General features: G+C 38.9%; 1 protein-coding gene across 1 annotated transcript; it reads right to left on the bottom strand.

The window, feature by feature from the left end:
* Positions 1-6,773: 6,773 nt before the first annotated feature.
* LOC112942432 (3-hydroxyisobutyrate dehydrogenase, mitochondrial) lies at positions 6,774-19,169 on the bottom strand. The gene is made up of 4 exons (XM_026033371.1): positions 19,033-19,169; positions 18,441-18,517; positions 11,658-11,814; positions 6,774-7,156 (listed from the first exon to the last, which is right to left on the bottom strand). Exons 1-4 carry the CDS (start codon positions 19,129-19,131, stop codon positions 6,998-7,000), a joined length of 492 nt encoding a protein of 163 aa, XP_025889156.1. The 5' UTR covers positions 19,132-19,169; the 3' UTR covers positions 6,774-6,997.
* Between the last annotated feature and the right edge of the window lie 2,019 nt (positions 19,170-21,188).

Raw genomic sequence — 21,188 nt, 5'->3', positions numbered from 1 at the left:
CAGTCATGAAGTAGCACAACGACCAGTTCAATGAACAAATTCCTATTACCCCATAAATGCCTACCATCCCCATCCTCTTGGCTTACTGTTTATAGCTCCGTTTACTTATTAAGCCTGGAAGAAACAAGGGAGACACATTCATTATGTGCTTTCTGGCACTACTGGGAGCACATGGAAAGCAAGTAAGTCCTAACATCTTATTTGCACACACACTGAAGGCCTACAGTTAGCTCCGGCACGGAACTGAAGAAGGAATTTTCAGGAGGAAGTGCAGAAGTAGATTCCAGGCAGCCAGGGCCAAGTCAGACAAAGCTGCCAACACTACAGCCACAAGTGGCCCCAGGGAGAATTTGGAGAGGCTGGTGTGATGTTTATTGCTCAGACTTCAGTGCTGGGTGGTGTAATGTGGGACAGGAACTGCTTTCTGCTGCCTGCCAATTTAGCAGGGGTATCTAAAGATAACTGTGGCCTCAGTGTCTCCATCTTCCACATGGTGCCGGCAGGAGATTGCAGCAGATTGCAGCTCCCTTGTCTGTCTAAACACGAACCATCGTTCTCTGCTAGGCCTAGCAAGACACAGTGTAAATTTCTGCCTAGTTCTTCTCTGTTTACACAGGAATCATTTTGCATCCACATAAGCTGGACCTACCTAAGGACAAGCAAAGGGAAAAAACACATAGCACTGGGAAGTGGGGACAAAAATCCAGCATCCTTGCAAGAGAAGTAACATTTTGGCATTAGCTCCTGTGACAGCTGACAACTTACTGATCTCATTTTCTTTAGCAGTGTTTTTCTCCCCTTATCCAGGCAGGGACTTGCATTAGCTATTTCAGAGCATTAAGAGCAAATGCAGCTCTGTACAAACACAGCTCAGAGCAGTGACAGAATAATGTAATAGCCCAAGTTAAGTGTCTGCAGCATTGCTCACAGCGGGACTGGACTCTCTGCAGAAAGTTCACTGCGAATGGAAGAAATAACCAGCCAGCTGGCATCCTGGTATACGTACATACATACATACATACATACATACATACATACATGCCTTTTGGTTCCAAAATACTGGTTCTAATAAGATAGATCTTGTATAAGAACCTGACTGCACAGGAGTCCAAGTATATCTTAAATCCACGCATCTGAACGAAGCTCAGAGTACAATCAAAAGCCAGGGACTGATGCTGGCCTCTTCTATAGACTGTAGTGGCCTGCCTACCACTATCAAAMATCAGTAAGAATTCACATCACAGTTACAGGTAACATACAACAGMTCTTCAAACTGCAAAATCCTGTCATACATGGAAGATGTATATACATATAGATACACACATAGATACACACATATAAAGATACTGAAAATCATTACTTCCATGACAGATGACTCTTTTTTTGCATTAAAGCCTGCGGAAGAGAATGGGGCTGAAGAGAATGCCTAGCTCAATATGATCCAGTTTTATGTAAGGCTATACCAAATATGTCAGGAATACAATGGGAGGTAGGGCTTTGAATCGGAACAGGATGTCCTGAAACCCAGGAGGGAATGTGAGGGAATGAGAGCTAAGAACTACCAATTAACCCATCAGGCAGGGGACTTGTCTTAGGCATTGTGCAAACCACGGAAGAAATAGCAGTTCATAAGACTGCTAAATAAGACTGATCCAGCAACAACATCTAATGCACTAGCCTACTAAATAYTTGTCATCAACAACTTCCCAGCTTTATAGCCACAGCAAATGTAAAACGCAAAACCAGTCTACTGTTCCTAGCCACACACTAGGTCCTGGAAACAGCTCWTCTATACAGCACTCAGTTCAGGCTAGTGCCCAAGTATTCACCCCGCTTCCCAGGAATGTCGCTGGGACTAGAGAGCTGCAGTTGTGCAAGCAAACTTATAGCCGGCTCASGTATGTCTGCAAGCAGTTCTTGCAGCCCTGTTAACACTGTAAATCACTGGGAAGAAAGCAAGGACCAAGCACTAAGAGCACAAAGAGATTTTAAGAAGTATTCCTTATGTTATTTCCTGGATCACTTGCTTCCCCACAGCTGCTGGAGCTATAAGTGAGTAGCCTGCAGAAACTTGAACTACTTTGGTCATGAATCTCAAACGAGGCAACATCCATTTCTGTGAACACAACAGTAACACTTTGCATTGTTGTCTTCATATTATAACATCATTTGTATTTCTTTGCAGGGTAGTTGTATTTCATGTATGAGCAAACTTACCTTTATATCAGTCATATTTCAGTTGTATTTGTCCAGTGCTCCACGTCTTTTTGAAACCAGTGAACATCATCAAAGATATGCTAATATAATAATTATTTTCAGACATGACATTAACAACCAGAACCCTGTCATGACCAATGGAGCCTCAGTAAAACTAAATGAAGAAACAGTGCAAGTTCCCTCTGACCTTGAATGAAAATCAAGTTCCCATCTCAGGGTGAAGGTCAAAAAGAGGAGTTGGGAGTAAATGCAGGAAGAAAAGCAAGACTTCTAATGATACAATAGTTATAATGAGACATTTAGTACTTTTAAAAGGTTTATCTACCTGTTTCAATTTATCTCAAGTGCTTACAATCCATTATGAATGCATAAAATCCCAGATCAACCAAACAAGAAACACTCCCACACTGCCATGTATCTGCCTAGGTCCCAATTATGTATCTGTTGAACATACCAACCTAACAACATTCATTCTCTGTCCATCTAAAAAAAAACTGCTATTTTTACTACTATATATTGGAAAAAAATGTGGGACTGTGCTGCAAGCAGGACAGCCTGTGACAACTCATATTTGGAAAGCAACAAATCTTTTAAAATACCAGCTGCCTTTGAAGAGCACTTATCCATTACACTGTTGCACTGACTGGCAAAGACGTCTCTGCTATTTTGAGCTTTTCAGAAGCAGTGTTTATTCCAGTTTTCAGACCTTACCTAAGCTAGTCCCACAACATCTCAGTTTTGCGAAGCTTGCAGCGAGAGTTCTAATGAACTTGATAATGAAGTGAATGAAAAGGCTTCTGCTGATTTAAGAGGGTCAGATCACAAATTTGAAATATTGGAGAGGACTCTAGCTCCATATGTTTCAGTGCACCAAGGAAATGCAATAGAGATTTCTGAACTGCAGCGAAGTTTGCACAAATTATTAGACCATCTCGTGTTGAAAAGACAGGCCATAATCTCAAGTTTTCTCCAGCAAAGTTAAATTATATTGTTCCTTCGACGGGGAGCAGAAGGCAATGTTGAAGATGTGGAGCCAAATGAGAAGCAACAGGTGTCACCACCAATCCAATTAATAGCCTCAGAGCTGTTTCTGGATAATTTTGGTCTTTCAAATCAATATGGTAGACCAAAAGCACAGAAAGACAACTACTGTACAGAAACAGCAGCCCTCGCACAACAGCAGCCCTCCTTCGCTTGCTCCAGGAGCAGAACCAGTCTTCCTGCTCCATAAACCATTTAATAACATCTTGATGTGAGCAAGAGCCCTAAGATTTAGACAGCTGAAAAGTTGTAGCTCTGTTTCCAGGCAGGAAATGAGAGCAGCTATTCTATCTCCTCCAGCAGCTCTACCATCCACCATGAGACAAGGCTGGGAAAGAGAGCAGCAGCAGCAACTTCAGCAGCTCCTGCTGAGCCCCTTCCTCTCCCCATCGCCACCCTGGTGCCAGCCACGCGGCACAATCCCTGCCTGAGAGATGCTCTCGGGCTGTGCAGGAACTGCAGCTTGGCCACATCTGTGCTGCAGTCACGTGGTCATCCAAAGAAAAACACTGAGRAAAATCTTGGCAGTATCGCAGTCGATGGCAAAATTCCCACTGATTAAAACAGAGCCAGAATACCACGTATAATACTTTTACTTGGTCAGAACGCCTCCTCTTCCTCCTGAGGCTTGTAAGAGCCATAAATAAAGTTAAAGCAATATAGTACTCAGCAGTTTTAATAGAAGGCCTCCTCTGTTAAACGACCACCAAAAATAGCTGTTTAAGACAGGTTATACTGAATCACAAACGACAGAAGCCTGCTTAGGATTTTTTTTTTTAAACCATCACTACTTTTATTAGTTGTCAATGTTTTCCTGCTAGTCAATAAATGTATTTGATATCGGTGAGTTTCCAAAGTAAGCATGATGGGAGGGCTAGTTTAACATTCAAACTAATTTAAAAAATAAGTTACCTCAAGCTTCCCTTTGGGACATTTACAAAATATGCAGTTAATTTGTTGCACCTAATTTGTGTGTATATACTGGGAGGTCATTAGTGCAGAAATTCAACCAATTTTACAATCTTTCTGTTCAGTTCAACAAATTACTGTTTTCAACACTTGTTTCTGGTGGTGACAATAGCTTTAGTGCTTGCTTAATTTCCATAGACAGGAAACTTGTCCCAGGCAGAGCAAAAAGATACACTATACACATACGTATATGCAGAACAGATGAAGCTACTRTTAATACCACCACCAGGATATGTGCCCAGTTACACAATACTTCCTTCAGAATTAGGAAAAAAATGTGTTTTCTAATATGAATTGCATTATTGGCCTCAGGTATTGTAGGTTATTGAATGTTTCAAGACACTTTCCATAATAAGATTTTTAAAAGAGTTGTTTCTAACTTTGCCAAACTAACTGCTTGATCTAAAATTCTGCATCCTGGCTGGCTGCCCTCAATCTCCTTTTTTTTTTTTTTTTTTTTTTTTGTTTCTTGTTTTTAATTTAAGCCCAAATCCTCCTCCAATAAGGAGACTAGAGAACATTTTGTTGGTTTGCCAAAATTACATCTGGCAGCCTTTACTGCAGCTTGAGAACTCCTACGCTTTGGAGTAGGCACTTAAAATTTGATCAGAAGTAGTGGCGGAGAAGAAATGAGCCTTATGTTTCCCCAGGAAAGTCTGTTCAAATTTGCCTAAACTACAAACCTTCGGGAGAAAAATAACGATAACAACACACTTTGCACATGTTTAACTGGAACTTTATGATTTCAGAAGCTAAAATCTTCAAAGGGGCTGCCTCATTCAGCATGTTTTCTTGCCTCGTGGCCCTCGGCATTTCTGTGCGCACACAGATCATCTTCCAAAAGCAAATGATTCCTGCAAGCTGGGGGGTTACATGCCAATACAGTYATAGTGACTGCTCTTTGCTGCTCTCCAGGTGGAGTTGGGCACTCAAAGGAAGCACCTCTCAACAATCCTACTAATGTTGACCATCTCTCCAAGCCAAATACACAGCAGAGTCCTTTAACAGGCCTCTTCTGCAATCCCTCACCTCATTGACTATACAATGTCCTAAACGAAAAGGGTCCTATAGGCAAAAATATCCTTCGTTACATGGCCCCAAGTTCTTCAGGAGCCACCTTTTCTTTTATATGATAGGAGCTCCACRGGAAAAAATAAAATATTGTGGGATCATGTATTTCAAGGTTGAGTCTTACAGTTTCCATGTATTAACAGTTGCATATTTCTGTGTTTTCTAACATTTGACTGCTTGACTTTACAAAGTTTAGTGGTATTTGTTGCAGCTTTTAATCTAATTTCAAAGAATGAATGCAACCCCGTAGAAATGGTAGTTTTATTAAAGATGAACATTTTTAAAAAAGTTTGCTCCCTATAGTGCTATATAAAGAACTTCAAATCCCTGACTGACCTAGAAAAGTATATATTTTTCAGAACAAAATGGAAGRAGAACTATCTACTAGTATTGTTTAATGACTTTTGTATAATGTTACGAATATGTTAAAAGCTCATGTCCAACTTCTCGGATTATTCACACACTTTTTGAGCTAATTCAGGCACACAGYGGTGCTATTTGTATATGCATATATAAAATGCACTGTCATACAACCAAAAATCCAGAAACAGGAATGTAAAATGCTTAATTGATCATTAAGCCCCAGACTGCACAAGTTATGTGTGAACGACAGTAGCTTCAGTGAAATCATTTGGAGTACTTACCTTCATAAAACTAAGTGCGTACCTTGAAGGAGTTGGTGACCATTTGGTTAATTAAATGTATATGCAAATATATTACCTTATTCATTTCACAATAAGAGCTCTTCAAGACCTTGCTTTTGCCAGACAATCTGTAGAAAATCAGGCAAATTAAAAATAAAAAACTACAAGCTTGTATTTATGTTTACAAGACTGCACTAAAATAAAAAGCAAATAACCATATAGCAAGTATTTATAGATTTTTATTTCTTTTCAAAATAATAGAGTTTCCTTAGGTTTATAATACTGATGTACCCTTTGTTAGAATTTCCAGCAGGTGCCATTCTTGAGTTCTGAAAACGTGTGACAGAATATAGGAATAAAATATAAAATTGGGTTAGCAAAATACAATAAAGGAGCTTTACAAGAGGGACACACATATTATGTTATTTTAACTAAGTCTATCAGTTAAACATGCTGCAACAGCATTCCAATCAGTTATATACGCCTATAACCTTAAACTGCAACCTGAATCCCAGGAAAAATTCACTACTCATCAACACAAAGCTAGTAGATCCATGGGCAAAAAAAAATTCATCTCAAGCTGCATTTCTTCATTGAACAGATCTTCCCTTTTTAAGTAAAGAGTTCATTTTTAATTTTAATAAATCACTATATAATCAATAAATCACTATATATCTTTCTCTTACTGTTCAAGATTCTCTTAAGTTTCTGGCCATAATGTTTGTTATTTTATATGCAGACAATCTAGCATTTTAATAAAAAAATATTTATTTATTGCCTTTAGTGAAAAAAACCTTTGATGGTTCTTAGAAAAAAAAGAAAAGAAAAGCCTGTCTGGCTAATCGCCAAACAACCCCTTTCTCTGATTTGCTTTTTCAAGAACTGATGAAAAAATACTAGAGTTTGTTGTGATCTAGACAACCAGAGATAGTCATCTTGTCTGGGATCACGATGCACAGTATTTGATTAAACGCACATATTTCTCAAACGAGCTATGAGGATAAAAGCAACAACAAAAACGTGTTCTGCCATCATGTCCGTTGCTGAAGGGCAGCTCACAAAGTTTCCTCCTCGCGTAGGAACTGGAACACGGACGAGAAGTCTTTCAGGGCATAGCCCTTTGCACACATCATCCTGTAGATCTGATGTGCCTGGGATCCCAAGGGGACCGGWGTCTTGGTGTTGGTGGCTGAAATCTGGGCCAGGCCAAGATCCTGGTGGAGGGGGAAGAGGGAGAAAGAGGGCAGGGGAAGAAGAGAAGGAAAAGATGGTGGTGAAGAAACAACAAGGATATAAATAGCTGTGTACATATGGCAGGTTATTTGGCTTCCATGGTGAAGAAAAGTCTACTGCCAACAAATGCAATACTGTAGCCTTAAATTCCATTTCAGGAAGAAGGGAGCCTTGTTTAATTTTTCATTTTATAAAAACTCCACTCAATGTTATTCAACAGAAAAACACAACTCTGTAAGGCAGACCCCTCCTTCTGGATCCGAGGAATTTTAAGATTCCAGATCACTACGCAATCTGTAAGCAAGACTCAAACTTTTTTTCCCCCTCTGTTATGTCACCTCCAAAAATTAAGATTCCCCATGCTATTCACTGAAGCATCTCACATGTGTTTTAATAGCACCATTCGCTACTCGGGTGAGAGGACACCTTGTGTTCTAAAACAGGATAAAAATGAACCTGGAAAACATCAACAAAATTGAAGTCACTTAGTGTATGCACATTTACTTTAAAGTAACCATGTGATTAATGAAAAAATGATAGGCTGAGACCACTTTGTGAATGTGAATGGTTCACAGTCTAAGTGGAAGAACATATTAACGGATTCCCTAGGGGACTCTCATGGATCTGCTGCAATTCCAAATTTGCTTTAATGACTGAAGATAAAGGAATACAGAGAGTACTTCCACTGAGTCTTCAGACACTTAGTTTGGGGCATAAAAAGAGGTGAGCTTGCCAAGAAGAAGAAGAATTGGAAACCTGTCCTCCATGAGTCCTTGTCAACTAGTGCTAGAATCTGAACTACACAGGACACAACTAATAAAGCCAAGTACCTGTCCTATAGCTAGTTCTGGTTGGCTAATAGCAACCGGCTGCACAAAGAATTGTGARCTAGGCTGGAGGATGTCTTGAATCCTAACTTGAACCAGAGACAGGCAATCAGAGGCAGAAAATCAAACACAGATTTGGAGATGTAAAGACCTTGCTCGAGAAGAACACCCAGTTCAGTGTATCATATTTCAGGAATGTTGCAGAACAACTTCTCACGTGTCATTAAGAAGGGCCTAGATTTGCTGTCCACTCAGGACTGTATATAGAATTGGAGTGTGTGTGTATACATATAAATATATATATGTATACATATACACAAATATATATGTATAACACACATATATACCACATATATATATATACACTGCATATATATATATGCAGTGTATATGTGTTTGTATATATAGATATGTATATATTTTTTCCTCCGGCAACAACTCTTTAATACAGAAGATCTGAAAGCAGTAATACTGGTGAGAGCAGCCTCAGCTCCTCGGGGATGACTTACAAGACAGGTCTTTACTCTCTGTGCATCTGGATTTGAATTAGCACAAGAAAATTCACGATCTTACTCCACTCTCTAAATGTCACTCCGATCTGTAAATCGGCTCTATAAAGGTCATTCTGATACAAATCAGAATCACAGTTACTCTTCCTATTACCCTTGAATGACTTCAAGATTTAGGAAAATGGGAAAATATACAAATCAGATGCCACAGAACCCCAAATAGTCACTTGCTTCCTGTGTAGCAATTAYACTGAAAGACTGATGATCTGAGAAATCCAGGAATAGTTATGTTAACCTAACTTACAGGAAGGTATTCCATGACATATTCCTAGCCTCTTACAAGCCTTCTTTGTGAAATCTGTTGCCATGTTGTCCATCTTTCTCACCAAAATTTAATTCACATCATGGAACAGTCAAATGGCAAAAGCATCCTACTCCAAACTTGCAAAGCCAGTTGATTTTCATAGTGCTGCTCTACTTTCTTCTCAGAGGGGGAAATCACAGAAGCAATCTGAGGATTCTGATGATTGCTACCACAGGTGGAATTTCCTAAAGCAAGTCTGTTCACCTAGAGACCCCAGCTCCAAGAYGACTGAAATTTCAGACAACATCTAATAACTAAATGGATCCTAACTCTAAAGTGCAGGAGTCCTTTTCCTTGCTTTCCTCACATCCTACAAATTGGAGCTTTGAGGAGAAAATAAAACAAACAAATAAAGCTTAGAGTCAGCTTCAAGTTGTGAAGCATTTTGCATCTTTTCTTTTGAAGTTGGAGATTTCCTGAGTGAAGCAATACAAACCAGTTCTCACCTAAATTTCCCTTTTGCTGACCTTCTTGGAAAGGTAAGAATCAGACCATACCTTATTGGTTCTCTCTTCCTCTTTGGAACTGACATTTTCCAGACATCTCACTATACTGACTACTGCAACCACTTTTTCTCAGCCTACAATGGTAGAAAAAGACTCTCTTTTGGGAGATAGTTGTCAATTTAAAAAAAAAAAAAAAATGCTCACTGTGAAAACACATTTACTTAAGCCTATTTTGCAGTAGATCTAAAAGAAATTCCTCCATTCAGGATGAAAGTCAAGTGCTTGACAAGAGTCAAAACCAGTATGAKCTCAAGCTCTCAAGCTCTTCTAAGGATCCAAAGAAGATTGCTGCAAATGTAAGATGGGACTTCTGGCCTCTTTCTTCTGGACTTTCAAGATCAGAGTTATGACTGAAGAGATTTGAGATGTCTGACAAAGCTTTCCTTCCCAAACACCTAAAATTAGGGTTCTCTGGGTTTGTCTGAGAGATTAGCTTCAACTTTTACCACATCTGATACCTGAGCAGCAACCTAAGCTAAGTTACTGTTGAATCAGTGCCTTCCTGAGCCACTCCTAGATATGATTCATTGTCACTCTCTTCCACCTCAGGATTGTACCTAGATTTCTTGGCAATACAATTTTTCTTTCTTTCTTCTTGAACTACAAAAGTATGCTTTGTATTGCTCATAAAAGAAGTCCTCAAATCAAACAACTTACAAACTGTAAGATATATCATCTACCAAGATGAAAGTAATAGCAAAAGCCTTTCCACAAAATAAGGTACCATGTCCTAAAAAAGTCACCACTGCACTGCATACCCTGAACATGAACAGCTCTCTCTTGGCTAATTACTACAAAAATGTTCTATCTGTATTGAATAACACAGCAYTGCTAAGAGACACGAGAAGAATCTATTGTCTCTCCTCCCTGTTGAGGATTCAAGCTTGAAGAAGGCAGTCGACTACCTGCAGTCTAGAGGAAGGAGACACAAAGTTAGAAGAGGTGAACCACAATGTCCACTGCAATATCCAGGTTTGATCCCTGCTCTAAGAATGTTCTTTGTAGTATTAAGTGCTTAATTTATTTTCTATTCACACTATACACRGGAAGAGTTAAGTAACTGGACTTTAATGAAAGTAAAACTTACTGAAAATGGTCAGAATGCCAAGTCAGTTGGGAAAACTCACAAACTAGTAGGTTTAGTGGTTAGTTAGCAGGTTTAGCAATTCACAACCCTCTCCTATATGAACTTAAATGCCTTCCTCAGGATAGCATTTCCATTTAACTGATATTCAAAGTGGGAAATGGCTTCCAGCACTTATATAGTCAGATGATAGATCTCTTCCAAGACTGCTTTGTAATTTATCTTAGGCAATCATTGTGCTAAAAGCAGTAGTTCAAGAGTCAAGGAGTGACTCCTTCCTCCAGGGCTGTGCATATGGTCTTCACAAGGACGCAGAGCCCTGACCCCCCTGCCTACTCTCCTCTGGCCTCTAAGAATTTTGCTCTCCTGACCACAGATGACTCAGGCCAGTACTTTTCCTGGAAGAGCCGAGAGCAGGGCAGCAAGASCACTCTCCTGGGATGAGGCAGCTGTAGGTTACAACTTCCCCAGGCTGAAAAGAACCTAAATCCCAGATCTCTCACTCAGAGATTCAGWTTACTACAGTTTTACTCATAGGAAGCTGTGCTGCCATGAACAAAAGCAATGCAAGAACTGCCACAACATGGTGCAAGGACCTCAGAAAACTGGAGTCTACAGAAGGTATTGATTTTAAAAGATGTCCATTTTCTGCTTTCAAAATGACTSTATGCAGAAGGACAAGCACCTACGCAGTTGGCTCAGCAAAGAGTGGGATGCTACAGGGCACTGTCCACTACCACAGCTTAAAGTATCTGAAAGATATTGGGGCAAAAATCTTAAGTGCCTATTCCATCGTTTGCACCTAATTAGCTCAGCGGGATTTTCCTAAAGTACTCTCTTGACTTTAGGCTCCTATATTCTATATAAATCACGTGAAAGGCACAAAATGGTTTGCAGAATATTTGCCGTACAGACAAACCTCACRGGAACAGGTACTCCTGGATTAAGTCAGCACTGAAAAAAGTGCAAGAAACCTCACTGAGTGGCTCTGCAGGAAGAGTAGTGAGGAAGAGAGCGGAGGATGATGTGAAGCCCTTTTGACTACTCAGTAATTCAGAGCTACAATAAAAGGCTGGGGCCCCTTCTGCTTATGCACATTCATTTCGCCGTAATAATTAATTTTCCCTGAGAAGGGTGTTTGCTAGAAGTCCAGCAAGAATCAACCGTAGTGTCACATGCAAGTGCTATGTACCTTAGCCATGAGTGTTGCTCCAAAGCCACCTTGGTAATTATTAGCAGATGGGACTCCTTCCATCACTCCTGGAACAGGATTGTATGTGTCGCTTGACCAACAACGACCTGAGCTCATATTTAGGATTTTGGCCAGCAGCTTTGGGTCAAGCCCTAATCTGTCAAAGGTCAAGGAAGAGAAGTGTTAACATCAAAATGCACAAGACATGGGTGACTTGTTTTATATGTTAGGACCCAACCACCATTTCTCTCCCTTTATTATAAGTCATGAAAAATGACAGAGTATTGATATTGGGGGTGGGGATGCTGTATTTTAAATTAAAGAACATCAATCTACCATTTAAGCACCAGGATTTCAAAGCTTGTTCCTTTTACACTAAGCAAAGCCCCTTCACCAAGCAATTTTGAAAGTGCAAGCAAAACAAGGGTCCTCTGAGAACAGCAGTTCTCTTGTATGCCAATTACTGAAAGGCATTCTCGGCTCTGCTACCTACTAGAGCACATACTTGTTGTTCGTATCAAAACTATATTCTCTGAAGCTGAACAAAGAAAAGAATTCAAAAGCAAGAGAGGGAGTGTGAAAATACCTGCGTGAGGCGTTTATATGTGCGCATTTATTTATTTTTTGATATAAGCAAGACAATGCAAAATGAACCTGCGCTAACAGTAGCAGTGATCAAAAATGTTACTATTTTCAAAAAATCCTGCCACTGTACACATCTGCATGTTCTTTGCTTTGTTTTTATTAAATCTTCATTATGAACTCTCGCTTATGAAGCACGTCTGCCTTGCACAATGACATATGCTACCCTTTCACAAACATACATTATAGTTCTGGGTCAGCTGCTGATAAGGTTACTGATCCTGATAAAACAAAGGTTGGCCAAGTAGAAACATCATTTGTTCTATCACAGAGCTGATGGCATAAACTGCTGCTCAACGGGGTCCCGAAAGATACTTCAACACTACAGAAAACGAACCCTCTTAGGGATTCATATCTATGCGGATACTAAGATGCAAGCGTAATTTTACATCAACTGCATTTATACCAACAATAAGCAGCAGCATTTTACATGAGCTCTTCAAAAAAATACTCAGTTACACTCACCACAAAATAAGGAAAGTGAGGTTATTATCTTCAGTAACAGATAAAGAACGAGAGCCATTCTAAGTGAGCGCTGTTAACATCTATATAAATCAACACTAGCTCTTACCAAAGATTTTCTGCAGCAGACATGCATAGCCTTAAGGACCCTAACATCACTTCCAGGCTCCAAAGCACTCAAGGTTTTAATTTGTAGGTGGGTAAGCTCATTACCAATGAAATAGTTGCTAAAATTTCTATCTGTTTATTCTGGTAGGCATTTAAAGATTTTTTAGAATATTTTTAAAGCAGTGGGCCCRAAAGTATGGTTCTTGCTCCCACAATGACAAGTCTCTACAATTTTTCCTGCCTAATACAAAACAATTTTTTGCATGGAAAAAGTAGATTTTTAGCATTATTCTTGTGCAGTTTTATTTATGGCAAAAGCCAATGGAAAACAGTGGAAAGTCCTCCACTATCCTGAATGTGATTCAATCTTCTTCTCCTTCCCATTTTGCAACGCCATCTCAACTGAAGGTTTTGAATTGCCATTACACACATGTATGTATATATACACATACATTTCCTACCACCAATATGTTCCTACAGTATTTTAATCACACTTTTAGCATACACAGTGCAAAGTCCTCAGCAAGAAGCACTCTGAATAAATGTACTTTAGCTGCTGTCACACAGAAAGTATATTGGAAGCAGACAACTGAATTCTTAACATAAAGTTGTATTTTTTTTTTGCCAAAATAAACCTTGGTTTGTTTGTTGCCTTGTTGTTGTTACATCCAGAACAGTATTTCTAGCTAAGYGGGACTTGCTTGTGTCATATCTAGCTGTGTGCAGAGGCCCCTAATTACAGCTGCAAGTAGCATTTATACCACAAGACACTGCGGTTATTATTTCAAAATGCATATTACCCTCCCCAAAACCACTCTTCTCACAATATTACAGCGACCTCTCTGTTAAAATATACTTTACTTTATATTTTTTTTATATACTTTAAATGATATCTTTATGTTCTACAGATATGTAAAGTATTGTCTGCAGTAGATTTAGCATAGGGAAGGAAATAGGAAGATGGTGTCAGTTTAAATCCCTGCTTTTTTCAAACTTGGGTGCTCTTAAACATCATGCAGATTCTCTTTAGGAGACCTGAAACTATTTTTTTTCTCCTTTGCAGCAAGTGTATCATTAATAAGAGCAAGTTAGAAGCGCTTTGCATTTCATCTTTCTGAGGATTCATCCACTGGTGCATATATAACTGACAGTTAAAATTAGACATATATTAAAATCAGTTACTGAAGAAGTCCTCTGTCTTCCACGGCGCCCAAAGCTTGTAATGGTCTGAAAGCAGCTAGAATATCCAGTAATTGTCATTCAGTGAGAGTCTATCCTAGAAAGTCATGCTTCAGTGGAGAAGACTGAGTTTCCATTTGAAATCAACAAATTAATCCAAGACAGGTATCTGAAAGGGCAAGTTTAATAGGAAGCAGCTACTGGGCTCTCAACCATGATAAAATGTTATTGCTGTTTCCCTGTAAATTGGCTGGGAACATATGATACTTTCTGCATAAGAGCTCCATTGCTGCTCGAGAGATATACGGCTCGAGCTATCAAAATGATGACAGTCTGCCAGGCCCCGCAGCAACTCGCCATTGGCCGTGGCGCAGGCATCTGCACGTGCATGTGAATTTACCACCCTAAAAACACTCTCCTTCCCTATGCAYGCCAAAAAGGAGCCCAAAAAAGGCGTATTAATCGCTCTTAGAGCACAAAAATAATCTGCTGCCTCAAATTAGTGCTTCTTTGATAATATCCCTGATGTACTGAAGCAGAAAGTAAGCAAGACGTACACAAAAAAATGCTGAAAAGAGGAACATTTCAAGGCACTGCTCAAAACTCCAGTTTTGCTGAGTTTTGATAGAGTAGCATGCTGAAATGTTCACACACTCCTCCCAGAGTTTGGTTTGCAACAGAGAGTAAAGCCGAATGGCATCTCACAAAAAAGTTTCCTGGCCCTTGTATCTCGAATAACCAACCTGGAGTGGCTAAAGTGCCGAGAGATTTCCAGCTCGGGGTGCTGTGCATAAATACCTTCTGAAGCTGCAAACAGGTATTGAAGCCTTGGGGCCTTTCCACCACAGCTGAAAGCCGCTTTACCAGCAGTGTTTTAAAGACAATTCTGGGAGCTACTGCAGTCCCTCCTAGCAGGCAAGAGACCTTCTCTACTGACAGAATTACAAAAATGATTTTACACCAAGGTCACTGGCATTAACCTTTTATTTCTCTCCTGGTTCTTTGCATCCCAGCCATATTAAACAGTCTTGTCCTGTCTCAAGGCACCACATAATCCCCTCGCTCGGTCTCGCAGGCGGCCTCGGAAGCGACTGCCAAGTGCCTGACAGGCAGCAACTTCCACCTGCCCGAAACACAAATGAGGGATCAGCAGTATTTAATTTCCAAGCTTTATCTTGCTAGCACAAGGCATTGCTGCTGTGCAACTGGGACGATCAGCAAAAGGAAAAATAATCTGTGGTTGTGGACAGTATCAATAGAGGTTTTTATTTCTTACTAGTGAAGTTCAGATGCACTGTGTGGAATTGTTTGGTRTACTAATTCACTACAGTATTTTGCAATATGCACATTGTCAATAAAAGCATCGAACAATCTACTCCAGAGATTTTTTTTTTCCTATTGCACTACCAAGCTGGAAAAAAAATGCAAAAGAAAATGTATATTCATTTTGAGAGTATCTGCCACACCTTTAGTAATATTCAGYAGCAACATTCATAAAGCACCACTGAATTAATTAAAAAACACAACACCAAAAACATTTCAACTGGAACTGAGGCTGGCATTCTTTCTAAATTACGGTATGGAAACTAAATCCAAGCACTTCCAGTCAGCATGGACATCATTAGGAAATGATGATGATATAGTCAAGATGAAAAGCAAAGGGAACACAAACACAATGTTTGCACAGGATTGCTGGCTTTTCTGGGAGTTTAATGTGGAATTTTTGCTCACTGACGCCAGGTTTCCTGCCTCTTCATCATGTTCTATTGGCTAGTTAGACTGAAATTTGGAAAAAAAAAATCTACTATATCAAACATAAAAGAAATAAAACAATAGCAGACATCATTTAGAAGTCTGAAATGAATGAAACTACCTCTGTTCTTCAGAAAATGGAAGTGTAGACTGTGTGGTTTGTAAAAACAATAGAGGTAGTAGYTCATAATTAGCATCTAACATCACATTGCTTCCAACGTTTAGGCAGAGTATAGGCTGGTTTCTGCAAGGCACTGTCATATGACTTTTACTCACGTCTAGTTCACAGGCAACAACAGTTTCTGAATTATTCAAAGTCCATAAAACCCCCAGACTTAAACGATGCATCAGATGTATGCAGAGAATACATGAGAATATCTTACATTCTATTTAGAAGTTAAGAATATGTCCAAGTTCCACCATTTTTATGATTAATTTTTTTAGATTTCCAGCATCCTTTATTCATTATTAGTCAGTGACAGGCTTCTCTGGCTGATATACTTTCACCTAATGAATCAAGTTGTTTCCTCCTCTCTCTGATCTTGGCAATCAAACCATCCTAAGATTGTGTACCAAACAAACCACTGGTCAAACACTATGAGAACGCTAGCTAATATTGCAATATATTAACTTTTGGACCATTTAGACATGAGAAAGCAAATCAAATTATTAATGSGGTTTTTCATGATTACCTTTTAAATGTTAATAACTGTACCTTGCACATTAGAAATTGGTACACACAACAAATATGTAGCTCTTATTCTAGCTATAAGCAGAAGTCATTTTCTCCAGAACGTGCAGGTTTTAAATGACAGCACATTAAAATCAATGTAGAACTTCTAAATTACTTCATAAGGCTTTGAATTACTGCTTATATCAAACTCCATGCAGTTTTGGATTAAATGAGATTCTGCTCTTCATAACATCCAGGTTACAATGTTTCTGCTACAATAAATAGAGTTCCTTCTTGATTACCAGGACCGTGGGGCAGCCAGCTTTGTGTATTGTCACTCTCATTTTTGCTCAGACATCTCTGAGCAAACATTTCAGACCTTTCAAAACACAGAGTCAGTCAAAATCTAATCTGGAAAAGAATAAAATGAACTATGTAAAACCTAAACCCTCTCAAGCTACAGCAGCTGCAGACACAAATGTATTTTGCACAAGCTTTATACACCCCAAGTACGTGTTCCAAAACTTTTGATATTATTCTATTTTTAATTTTAACTGTAATCACCCTTACATATGGGGACAAAAATATAATGAGAACATCAGTTGCATATGCTCTACTAAGTGAGCCATGACCTAACACAGACCCCGCTGCCAGCTTTACACCACACTGGATTACAATAGTTGCATACGATGCTATTGGTTTTATTATGGCTTGATACAGATATGCTTCACTATCCTACAGACGCTCAATTTTAAAATGTAAATGGTACAGGATATTGATAAACCAATTAGCACTGATGCAAAGCAAATTCCTCTTTTATCTCAATTACAACATGACAACTTAATAGGTCAAGATAGTCTAACATCTGAGACAAGGGCAATTCAATAAAACAACTGCATCTTGATATGGTAATTAAGGGGAAATGTGAATCCATTACACTGCTTGTGTATGTGTGCACATGTGGGTGCTCTTTATTTTTTTTATTTATTTAAACATTTGATGTCTTTTTGCTCTTTTTATATTATATCAAATCTGCAGGAACACACAGCCTGGAGTTCAGTTGATAAATACCTAGAATATCTGTAGTTTTAGCAGCCCAGTCATAAGGATGTGACTTGGACAGATGTATAATGCACAGAGCCCTTAGAAGATACCTAATTGCAAGATAATTTCTTCAGATACAGGATAATTTTTTGTGTGTAAAATCTTGCAAATGCTTTAGAACTGGTTAAGAGAATTCAGGAAGGTTCAAACACTGTGAAGCTGACCTGGTATTGGCATGCAATCTATGGGAACACGAAACAACATCTCACAGACCAGAGCAAAAAAAGTAGGTTTCAAGTGAAGAAGAAAAATCATTTCGTTTGAATACATTGTCACCCACAAGTCGTGTGTATCACCTTCTAGAAAAGCAGTGGAAGGAGGGCAATGGAACATATTCTGACTTTTTTGACAAAGAAGGAGTTTTGTCAGTTAGGACAAACCATGATGGTTAGGTCTATGCCTTTTTTATGTTTTAATTCTAYTTGAGATGCACCCCATGTTAAAAGTGTTACTTTACAACATTTGGGAACAATTTAACAAACAAAACCACCCAGGGCCATAAGGGAGTATAATACTCAAAATACAATGTACATCAACTTAGAATACAAACAAAAAGGTATCTCTATATGATCTCTGCATGTCTAGATTTTAAAATAAAAATTACTGTACATTGCACTGTAACGGAACAAATAAACTCTTACTTGAGTTGCAGAATTCAATAATCTATATACAGCCATTACAAGAGAATATTTCTGTTGTCGAGAGTCTTGCCTTGGTTAAATAATCCCTTTAGCGTGTTAAAGGCTTTCACAAGAGAATTTCTAGCCAAATTTTATATATGCCATCTAATCACTGCTGTCTCAGGAAAAAAACAGCTGCAAAGTATGCGAACTGTTAACATGGAAAATAAAAATCCAACCAACCTGATGCCCAGATTCATAGCCTCAGCAGTTCCAATCATACTGATGGCCAAGAGCATGTTATTGCAGATCTTTGCAGCCTGAAAAYAAGTCAAATAGTCAATCAGTTTCTCAGTTGTGATAGAACTCAGTATAGAGCTTGGTATCCTTTTTATCCTTCTTGATAGAACTTGGTATCCTTTCTAACTAGACCCACAACAGCTATGATCAAATATCTTCAGACAGCTATTCCCTAAAAGTAGCACCAGGAAAGATGACCTGTGGTTCTTTCAGATATTAGGACACATTTATTTTTTCTTAGTGCAGCAGTTCAGTTTAGGATACATTGCATCTAGGGCCTTTTTGCCCTTCAGATCATAGAGAAATACTGAATTTAGGGAAAAAAAAACCCAAAAATCTGAATGCTCCAAGACAATCTGGGGAAGGACTCAGGTACTACAGTACTAGGACAATCTTATACATACACAYGGTTGAAGAAAGAGCAAACAAAGAAGAGTTACTATAGGACATTTGGTTCTGGAATAAAAAATGGGTTTCATGAAAGACAAATAAAGGAAAAGATTGAAATAACTGCTAAGTTCTCAGCAATCATTACCTGCCCGGTTCCAACCTCTCCACAGTAGACCACATTAGAGCCCATACACGTCAGTAGCTCTTTGGCAGCATCAAACTCTTGTTCTACTCCACCAACCATGAAAGTCAGGTTTCCAGCCCGAGCAGCACCAACACCTGCATCAAGACAACATTGACAACAAGACATCAATACCAGCATGTTTTTAAGAAAAGAACCCTATCTTATCAATTATGTTCTGATGATGTAAACTTTATGTGCTCAGTACTTCACCTATGAGGAGTCTCCTCCAAGTCTGTTATTACTGTGTAAACATACAGACCTAGCACTTATAGGATCAAAGACCTCAACTCTTGAACACTGGATCAAGATAAAACCACMTGCTGGTAGGAAAGGAGGCAGCTTCAAGAATACTAGGACACAGCAATTCACAGAAGTTTTGGCAATATCASTTTTATAGTTTCACATGGAGAAAGAATCAACCCTTCCTGCAGCAGTTCTGAGCACCTGACACTCCTCCCTGTTTTTCAGTTCAGCACGAAGCTACGAGGAAGGCTGGTTCCCCCACTTGGAGTGCCTGGCTGCAAATGCTGCTTTCTGTACCTGTTACGCATTTCTCCCCTGTCCTGCCACTCACTCTGCACTATCTCTTGAATTTACTGAATTTCACGTCAATTTGACAGATTAAGGCCTTAAAAAAAAAAAAAAAAAAAAAAAAAAAAAAAAAAAAAAAAAAAAAAAAAAAAAAAAAAGCAAGCTTCAAGCTTCTACTAGTTTTGTCAAAATAGCCAAAAATAGGGGAAGGAGAGCCCCACTAAGAATAAATGAAGCAGCTGCTTAACCTGTGTTAAACCCTGAAGCATCCAGAAGAAATCAGAAGAAATCACTCATGGCGAGGGCTAGGGAAAAAAAACCCCAAAAGGTCTATATATAACATTGCTGCTCCCACAACAACACATTCTTGAGACATTGAAGAAGTGTGGTAAAAAAAATCTTCCTTCTCAGGTTAAGAGACACCCTATTTGCAGCCAATCCTTGATCTCAGTCGAATGACTCCKCCCCAGGAGCTCAACGGCAAATCCCAGGAACCGGGCTAAGAGCAAAGCTGTTTAGAGCTAACACAAACAGAACAYTGTCATCTTGTTGGCTACCAATTTACTACGTACATGACCACAAAGATTGCTACATTAATAAACACAATGATTTTCATTCCATTCCTCCAGCTATTTTTATTCAAACCACATAATGGCCTTTACCACTAATCCTGTGATCTGACCTGCAGCAAATTAAGTAGACAATTTAAGTCAAAGCTTACAAACAAAATCCAGTACTATCCATCATAGGTCAATAGCCTTGTATCTAGATTACAGACTGCTAAATAGCTTCAGAGAGTCATTTATTAGAGCAAAATTAATGCTGACAATAGTTTTCAGCTGGTTAATCTTCTGACAGCTGCACTCTCTCACTTGTTCAAGCACTTACATTTCAAGTAGAAAAAAATAAATTAGTTAAGTAGAAAAAAAGAGCAATTTGTTGTATAATGCAGGAGCCTTGGAAATTTCTATTTTTAAAAACAAAAACCTATTTACTTCATGGTGCATTTTATTATCTAGGGTCCTTGCCAACTACCAGCTATTTTATCAGAATTAAACAAGCAGTGCAACAAATCCTTAACACTAGCAATTTCTGAAAGTTTTGGCGGCAAGTCTAGGAGCACAAGAACTTCAGTTAAAAATAGAAATAAAAATTGGTCACACAAATACTCACAGCTTTATTTCACAATCACAGATTCCATGTTGACAACACAGATCAGTAAAATATTGCCAGCTTATACCACCAAAAAAAAGACAGCAAAGGAAGAAACAGAGCAGCTTAAAATAACAAAAAGATCAATGATTATATTTCAAAATTTCATTTTTTTAAAGGTATCTTCTTGCCTACCTAAAATAGTGCTTATTGTACCACTGCAGGTCAGGGTCAAGACTCCAGAAAACCTTCCGAAACCATTTGCTCTTCCTCAAACAGAAAACCTCCTCATGCTTAAAGAGCGGATTCTGAGACACTGTATTTGTGATTGGCAGTGTAGGATTTGCTGCTCCATAAAACGAGATTGCTCGAGTGCCTGGCTGGAGCCCTATATTCCATCTCCCCTGGACGATTCCCCCACAGTCAAGAGTAAC

This window comes from Nothoprocta perdicaria, unplaced genomic scaffold, assembly GCF_003342845.1.
Source record: "Nothoprocta perdicaria isolate Ctin4 unplaced genomic scaffold, notPer1 scaffold_128, whole genome shotgun sequence".
Taxonomy (NCBI): Eukaryota; Metazoa; Chordata; class Aves; order Tinamiformes; family Tinamidae; genus Nothoprocta; species Nothoprocta perdicaria.
This window is presented reverse-complemented; position numbering and strand designations above follow the sequence as displayed.